At 32.1% G+C, this 9,660-nt stretch overlaps 1 protein-coding gene across 1 annotated transcript; it reads right to left on the bottom strand.

The window, feature by feature from the left end:
- Positions 1–2,581: 2,581 nt before the first annotated feature.
- LOC149229800 (T-complex protein 1 subunit epsilon-like) lies at positions 2,582–5,464 on the bottom strand. Its single transcript, XM_089375912.1, has 3 exons — positions 5,110–5,464; positions 2,758–2,958; positions 2,582–2,670 (listed from the first exon to the last, which is right to left on the bottom strand). Exons 1-3 carry the CDS (start codon positions 5,257–5,259, stop codon positions 2,659–2,661), a joined length of 363 nt encoding a protein of 120 aa, XP_089232038.1. The 5' UTR covers positions 5,260–5,464; the 3' UTR covers positions 2,582–2,658.
- Between the last annotated feature and the right edge of the window lie 4,196 nt (positions 5,465–9,660).

The following is a 9,660-nucleotide window of genomic DNA, read 5'->3' as shown; positions in this document are numbered from 1 at the left end:
AAAGATGGTGATCCAAAAGGTATGGGAGCAAACTCTAAGGAAGTTGAGAGAAACCCTTGCGCTACAAAGCAAACGGACCATGCTGTAAAAGCATAGTGATAACTGAGTTTAAATTTTCAAAAAAAAGAGTTAAATAATTTTAAAGAAACCTAAGGCAGGTTAAAAAAATATTGTCAATATAAACAAATTTCTATAATAAAATAGGGTATTGGACAAATAAAACATAATATGTGTGGGTATTTTGTAAATTTGTGAGGCAAATATAAGACGACGGCTGAATATCTCATGAGTTGAAATTCCAACGACATGACTTTTTGCACATGACTTTTTGCTCAAATTGCAATTTTTTTTTTTGTTATAATTGCATGTCCATACCTAAACACTAAAACCTAAACATTAGGGATACTAATCGCGTGAGAAAATTAAATTGTTTATCATTCAGATTTTTTTCCTCACATATAAAACAAGGGCAACTGCCTAGCGGCAGTCCCTGCCTATCTTTATCCACATGCCAAAAAACATGTTTTTGCAAAAATTCCGGTGCAAGACAGGGAGTTCAGGGTGATGACTGGTATTTGATTTCCTTGGCATCAGTGGACTAGAGCTAAAATTCTTTGACAAATTTAACTCTACAATTTATTTTATTTTTTCAGTTAGATGTAGAAATACTTGGTGGAAAGTACCCACAAATGAAACTCTCCAAATATTATGCAATTTTAGCTCTTGCATAAGTGGTTGGCTTTTGCAATTTATTGTGGGCTTTTCTGAAGTGAGAGGGCTCTTATTTTAGCTCATAGTATTTGGACTCTTATTTTCTGTACTAAGTGGGCGCTTATTTTACCTCTTATTTGTGTTTTGGCTTTTGCAATTTATTGTGGGCTTTTCTGAAGTGAGAGGGCTCTTATTTTCGCTCATAGTATTTGGACTCTTATTTTCTGTATTAAGTGGGCGCTTATTTTACCTCTTATTTGTGTTTTGTGTTATATTTAGTTTAGCTACCCAATTACTGTTTACTTTTCTCGGATATCCTATTTTATCTTCTGAGTTTATTATACAAATCATTTTATTGGGCGACGCTTTTCTTTTTTTTAAGATGGAGTTGGATTTTGTTTATGGTTTATGGTTTTTTTTAAATGATGCCGGATGAATTGATTTGAACTAACGTAGTTATTTTTGCAGAATGAGTGGCGAGAACTTGGGATTTAGTAGTCTCGTGGGTGGGCGTACTATGCTATTCATCGCCCTGAACGGCTACCAGCAAAACCACCAACAGGAAGCACAACAAAGTTAATGATGTGAGTAATTTGAGTATGCATTTAGAATAATAAAAGTATGAAATGTATATTAATTCTTATTGGTTACTTGAAGCAAAGTTTACATAATACCTCAATCTTGGTAATGTGCATGATTTTAGTGAATGTAACATTGTTAAACCATAAAAACCAAATATCATAATAAATAATTTCATAATAAAAATCATCAACAAATTTATTATTATCTCAACTAACTATACACATCTCAATCTTAACCAACCTCGCTAGAGTGCAAGAACCTCGCTAGAGTGCAAGAATAGTTTTTTTGTCGATTTTATGCGTTAAAATTATTTATATTAAAACCAGACAGACAAACGGTGGTTTGTGTACAAGTTGGTATCTCATCTATAACCTGCGATGGGAATTTAAATTCTTTAAAAATGATTTTGGAATATACATAGTCACGATCTGATGAGAATTGAAATAATAGGTATCAATCTACGGTGCGGTGCGGTGTATGATGGTAGAAATAAACGAATGTGAATACAGATATATGGCTGTAATGGCATGTTGCTTCAGAGTCCTCGTATTTCTCTGCTACGCCATGTTTGCTATGATGGCATGTTTGCTCTTGAACATGTGAATACCAGAGAGACAGAAATATCAGGAGGCACAACACATCTGGTTTTTACAAAACCACTCGCAGTCAACATCATCATCTCTGGTGTAGGGTAATATTTATAAAATGTATATTTTTTTTTTGGTTTTTGTTTTTTTTTTAATTCAATCTTGCTAACTATGATCAAAAGCCAAACAATCTTTTGTATACAACTTCTGAATTGATGGCTCATGCTCGCTTAGAAAGGAGAATGAAGTGCAGATAAAAAGAAAATAGTGCATTTCATCCTGCATTTGTTCATATTACCTTATGGCGCAGGAAACTTAATGTTTTCTCGGGAGTATAACAATAGCTTCAGAATCCCACGCCATGCTTTCCACCTTCAAAAATAACCATGTGTTGTCGCATTCAATACCAGCCGACTTCACTGAACGAACTTAGCACTTCAATAAATAAATATTCAATTGTAAAACACATACCACTTAAATTGGATCTGAGAAGCTTTAAGGATAAAACTGAATCAAAAACTACTAACCCATCAAACTAGTTGCAGAAAGTAAATATTGCTTCTTAAGAAAGACCAAACAAGATTTCAGACTGCACATAAAATTTTCCCCAAGTAATGGGTTGCTGCAATGACTCTTGGTTGGATTCAGATACAACTACACACTTCTAGACTTCTCAGCCTGAACCCCCAAGTATTAAATGATTCCAGGACATGCTTCAAAGCAACATGTTACATTACCTTCCCTAGCTTCTCAGGTGTCAATTCCTGAAATCGTGGTACTATCCGTCCACCTGGAATGATGCCATGAAAAATTTCTTAAGAGATAGAAATCAAATGCATTGACTGAGATGTTATTGGGCTATTAAATTGTGGAATACCTGATAGAAAGCATACATCACAAAATACAACAGGAAACAACAGATATTGAAGTTTCTACAAGTCAGAACTGTGGCAATTGCGATCAACTCCAGCTCGACCCCACCAACCCATCGGACTGCTGGCAAACCATGGTGCATCAATAAATGATTGGCCTCATCGTCAAAACCCCATTGACAGATTACAAGTGTTGCACCTACATCCTGTAATCAATTATAAACAACTGCATCAGAATTGCAAATAAGTTCAATTTGGGATGTATCTTATTCATATGTGCTTCCCAATTATGAACAAAAAAGAAAAATGAAACAACAAATGATTTGCACTTAGGCTAAGATTACAATTTTCCAAAGCATGCAATAATATTATCTCATAAACATGGGAACATGTGAATATAAATGCTAAGAGATAGGTCATGACCAAAATGAAATTGAAAGGGAATGCTGAAATTATTTTTCTAAAGAAATATAATGAAACCTCTGTCCAGGGATTGGATTACCAGTCAGACTCCCCACGCAGGTAAACCAGACTATAAATACTAAAAGATAAAATCTATAAACAATCACCAGTGAACATTCTCCAGATATTTAACTATTGGTCCCAATGCAGACCTAAAAAAAACCCTCAAATAACACAACAATATCATATGCCGCATATGTAAAAACTTGGGTATACTGAATGAATTTTTCTAATAAGCTGATATGAGTTTGGTCCAATGTAATCGATACAGACTCAGCTGGCCTGGAAATAAACAAAGCTTGGCAGTTCAACAAAATTCAGTTCAAGATTCACCAAACTTGGCAATAGAAAGAAAAACCAAAATACAAAATATAGTAAATTGTGCATAAAACACAGTTTATCCACAAACTCGTCATATCATCTCATTAAATTTGACACTTGATATAAACAATCAACTGAAAGTTGAAATATAAAACAAATAGTTAGCAATCTGAGCCAGAGCCAAGTCTAAGTTGAAGTAGGCAAGCCTGAGACAAGTCTGTGTCAAGTCTGGGAAGTCTTGGCCAGTCCAGAGTATGCTAGACATGTTACGGGAATGGATGAAAAAGTTTGACACGTGTTTCTTACTATAGACACGTTATCAACTGCATGAACCAAGTTGGTCAAATGGAGCCTGTTCATCGTACTACGTGTGGAAGCTTTCCATTAATGTTTTATTTGGAATAACTTTCACCCAGAACCAGGACGCCCGATTTTCATCTCCCTGCTAATCAATAAACTCTTAATTATATTATTCAGAGAACAAAAGCCACTGTTGTCCGTCTCTTACCACGGATGGAGAGACTGCCATAGCTCTCAGCCAACACATTGTGCAGCGCATGGAAGACAGAATGCCTGAATTTGTAACAAGAGTGAAGGATACAGGGTTGGCCTGAATTTGTAACAAGAGTGAAGGATACAAGGTTGGTCATGTCTAAAGTAATGGCTCCAACCCAAAACACATTTGCTTCCTTCTCTGCTGGAAACTGGCAGACTTTTCTGGAAGCGAACAACCCAAATGAGGCAAAAAAGAGGTAAGTGCAATGTAGCTGCTAGCAGGTATTAATTAGCATAAGTCCATTTAAATTCATATTGTGTATACCAGTTGGTTTCAATGGGTTTGGCCTCAGTTTATATTATAGGTTCAAACTTCCTGGGAAGGGTTGAGAATATAAATTTGTTGGGAATTAAACTTCTTCGAATAAGGGAGGCGAGTCTGGTTTAACACCATAACTGGCTATGGCAAAAGAAACCTGTCACTGTCTTTTGGAGATGGGTGTCATATTTATGGTGAAGCAGCAGAGGCATTCAAGGCCATTGCTGATGAAGAGTGCGTAAATTTAAGGTGGGAGGAAGGGGATGTGTTGTTGCTGGATAAGACGTTATTCTCTGGTAGAGAAGGAACCTGAGATTTTTGCACAGGAAGATCATTTAGACCTAAAGAGTTTTGCATTGCATCTGTTTGCATCTAAACATCAATATGATTTAGACGTAAAGAGTTTTGCATTGCATCTGTTTGCCACTGTAAAGAGTTTTGCACTCTGAAGCAATCTTACATATTCGGTACTCTTTTTTAGCTCTTATGTTTGTACTTCCTTCTGAAAACTTTATACGGAAATTGAAATTCTCTCTTATCTCTTATGCTTGCACTTCTTTCTGAACGGATTTCTATGGAAAATGACACTAAAATAAGGTAATTTACAGAGCACTGTAAGAAGAATTTTAGTAACGGTGCGGAAATTCAAAATTGTTTTTTGAAGAAGCATAACAAAAACAAGCTACTGTAATCATTTTTATAATGAAAAGTTACGGGTTTTTTAGGCTGACAAAAAAATAATTAAATTTCGAAATTGCACCTCCAAGCGCAGATTAACTGGATAAGATAGGCGTTGGGAAATGGCCTGTTCCAGCTCTGACAGAAAAGTGTCGACGGTAGCGGGGAAATCCGTCATGCTGCATCCCTTTTCGGATTTGTCGCAGACATTGCCACTGTTTTTCGTGCACATTCTGAAGAAATCTTACATATTCGATACTCTTTCTTAGCTCTTATGTTTGTACTTACTTCTGAAAACTTTATAGGGAAATTGGCATTCTCTCATATCTCTTGTGCTTGCACTTCGTTCTGAACAACTTTCTAAGGAAAATGACGCTAACAGTAACTGGCCAATGCGTAAAGCAAGGTCTCCAATGGTACCTGGCTTCCCAGGTAAATCTTTCACGGAGAATACAATAGGGAATGAAGAGGAGGCAGAGCATATATGAATGGTGGAACGAAGAGGAGGCGGGAGCATAGAAGAGCTGACGGGTGCCCAAAAGAAATGGCAGATGGCAGCTTGCTTTATGGCAGATGGCAGCCCGCTTTCCCCGGGAAGTGGACGCTTAAAAACTTTGCATATAATACTTTACCTGTGCAAAACATTTGTTTTGAGAAACTGAGAAACAAACTTAGGATAAAATAACTTGTCACGGCTGAAATAACATCGGGGGCACGTGATGTACATGACGTGCAAGATGTAATGGTTGGGGCGGATGGCTTTCACACCGCCCAGCCAAGTTCGAATCCTGCGGAGAGGTTGTAAAATGTTGTAATGTGGAATATGAGTGGGTCCTACCGAAGCTTACAAAAAAAAAAAACATCGGGGCACGTGAGGCTTGCAATAAGACTTCGATTTCAAAAGTTTGGTTATAACTTTCTTACACTGATATTTCCAGAAGTAAACTTTGGTTAAATTCTGATAGCGCACAATTTTTGTTAGTCAAAGGACCGATTAATGGCTGGTCAACGCCGTATCGATCGCTAGAGTCCCGGAGGCAGGGACTAATAAGTTAAATATTAGTTTCACTATTATTTATAGTGGAATAATTTAATAAAGATGATTTTTTAATAATTTTTATTTATATAATTAGTTTAGAGGGATCAAATATCTTTTCATTTTAAAAGGAGTTTGTATTTTAAAAAATTTGATATCTCAGGATGTTTAATAAATTTATAATTAAGATGAATTTATAATGGTTTAATTATTAATTATAATGTTAATTATAAATATAATATTAATTTTATTTTATTTTTATTTTCATATAATTTGAAAAAATCAAAATGTTTTATTGATAATTATAATTATTTATTTTAATTTTAGCTTTAATTCTTATATTTTTTTACAAACATATTGGACTCTACAAAATGAAAAATTAACGGAATGTAAAAGATAGATTGGAAAGATTTGACTAATAAGATTTTACCATCTACATTACATTCTCGTCTATGTTTATTTTATATTATTTTTCTTAGGTTAGTGTATGTCAATTATATTATCCTTGATAATTTGAAGAGATATAGTTTTTTTAGGCCACTCATTGCCATTTAGATTATCTTTGTTAATTTGAAGAGGCCTCACTAGTAAAAATGTTTCACATTATTATGTTAACTCTTAATTTTATCTTAGTAATGCTCTTAAAAATAGTTAATAGCTTGGTAAACTTAATGTAGTTTTCTATTATACTAACTCCATAAATCCAAATTAAGCATGAATCACTAACTCATTAACATCTCGAAGTTGTCTACCTAGGGAGTAAATTTTCCCGGAAAGCCGGAAGGCCAAAACATGTCGCAATCCTGCCATTTTTTCCTAAAAGATCTGATGGTAAGAGTATTTGAATCTTTCTTTTCATGATGGAAATGGATTGAACACTATAAAAACGTGGAGGAATGCTATCATTTTTTCCTAAAAGATTTGATGGTAGGAGTATTTGAATCTTTTTTTTTTTTTTATGATGGGAATGGATTCATCACTATAAAAAAAGCAGAGCGACATTCAAAATCTTGAAGCTTGACAACTGTAACTAGGATTTCAAAAAAAAATGGTTGGGTTTTGCCAAAATCTTGCTATAATTTCCATTGTTTTCTGGGAAAATTTATGCCACCTTTAGACTAGGCATTAACACCGTCACTATAAACCCCTTAATACCTATCTCATTACCCCTTAAATAAATAATATAAAATAATCCCAACCACTAATTTACTTACATGCTCACATTGACCCACTAACCAACACAACCTCTAAATGTTAATCCACTAATTCACAATCCTTTGAATCATTGATAAACCAACCAACTAATGTGTCATTATCACTAGCCAATTGAATCCATAACTATTATGGATAAATATAGTTAAATGAGGTAAACTATGGTTGAATATAATTATCCATGATTGATTTTATTGACACTATTATGCAACCGAGTAACTTATAAATACTATAAAAATTGTTCAACTATCTTCTTGAAAAATAAGTAAATACTATAAAAAGTAAGTTCCTAACAACTTTGTTACATGGTAGTTTAATGAATATGTTCTTACACTTAGTTTTATTATAAACTAAATTTTTTTAGCTACTCACATAAATAAATAAAATTGCTAAAAAACCACATCCAATGAGAATTATGTTACACATTTTTAAATAAGTGATAAACATGAATGAAATATCATTATTTTCTCATTACAACTTTATTTTGAGAATAATTTTTATCAGTGAAATTTAAGGGACTTACTACTCCTACTCTTTTACACTTTTATTACCCTATCTATTCAACTAAACTTCAAAAGTAACTTCAGATCATGGTTATCATAATTTCCTTTAATATACCACATGCAATACAACCTATTCAATGAAATTGAAGCAATAACATAAGCACAATGAGTAGTTTCAACTAAGATGAAACAGTTTATTTTTATTGAATGCTCAAATACCAACAATATTGAGCTATCTATTATCCTTGGATGTACTTAACAATGCATAATTAAATTAAAAGGAAATTTGTTTGCAATTTAAACATGATACACTCAAGGGATTCAATGTATATTATTCGCCTCCATTTATTAGCATTATAAGCATCTTGAAGTATCTAGTTTTGACTTTCTACCTACTTTAATCGGTGCTGAACATATGGAGCATTATACACTTCATAGAATGATATCTTTGTCATATCCTTATGGTTTGTCCCGTGAATCAATTTCTTCCATAATAACACTTATCTAGATTGTAATCATACTTCTATTTTTCGTTTATCCATTTTTTCTCCATCAAAACTACTTCGTGTTTTTCACTAGGCTATTCGTTTATCCGATAGGGCTTCAATGTGTAGGATCACCCTAACAAATTTATTAGTAGTTGCAATATTATTATTACCTATTTAGTATTGGGTTTTTCATTGTTCCATTGCATTTATTTTCAATTTTATGACATATTATTGAACATTATCGATTATTTATACTAATTAATAATTTTCAATTTTGTTTTTCCACATTTTTCATTTATTCAGTGAGTTTGTTTGTTATATAATTCATATATACATTTTGAGTAGTTTTTAAATAGTAATTTTTGGAAAGTTTACTAATTTGTTTAGAATTAAGTAATTACAAGTTTAACTAGTAAACTCTTCGCAATTGGAGTGCCTCTAATTTTTTAAAATATTAATTCATGTATATAATAAAAAAACCAATTTAAACAATAAAAATCAAAACTTAACCGCAATTTTTTTCAAAAACTATCTATAAAAAATTAATAAAAAAACCACACTTAGAAACTACTAAACACTTCATTATTATAGATATGATGTGAGATGTTTGTTAGTGAATGTCCATATTTTTTATATCTAATATTATAATTCTTTCTTATTTAATACTAAGTTGTCTTTGTTTACTAAGATACATGCTTTTCCCATCTAAATTTTGTAATGCCTACTAAGATACATGCTTTTCTTATCCCAGTTTTGTTATACACCATTATGATAGTGTAAAATGTAAATATTATTATAAGTTATTAATTAATCACAATATTTATAATTTATTACTATAATACTCAATACATATATTAAATTTATTAATCATATAACTCTTATCGTATGTTTATAATATAATGTTACATTGATAACTCTTATAGTATGTTTATAAATATTGTTACATTAATAAAAGAGTAATAATATTGTGCTATAAAAATAGTTATATTAATTAGATTTTTATTATTTATATTTAGAATTTTGTTAATTTTAGTTTTTGTTAATTCATGGATGTTTTGAGATAACTCACATGGTTATTGTATGGTTTGTAGAGGTTGTTAAAATTATGAGAAGATCATACCCAATTTGGCTATACTAGTCTTTAACATCGGTGAATTTTTTATCCAACAAATTTTGAATCAATCACTTTTATACCAAGAGTAAGTGAGTTATGTCATTTGAAATATATTAATTAAATATAATAATCATATAGGTGTATACATTTAATAATAGTAATAATAATTTTAAAAAAAGTTATAATTTAATTTATTTTTATGATTTTTTAAATTTTAGTAATGTGACATGTATCATGAACTAAGTGTTTTCATGTTTATTATGGATTGATGCTAACCAAA

This window comes from Pinus tabuliformis, chromosome J (genome assembly GCF_031772625.1).
Source record: "Pinus tabuliformis cultivar Carrire ecotype Pingquan chromosome J, CPIR1, whole genome shotgun sequence".
Lineage (NCBI taxonomy): Eukaryota > Viridiplantae > Streptophyta > Pinopsida > Pinales > Pinaceae > Pinus > Pinus tabuliformis.
The sequence above is the reverse complement of the archived record's forward strand: the minus strand, read 5'-3'. Positions and strand labels throughout refer to the sequence as shown.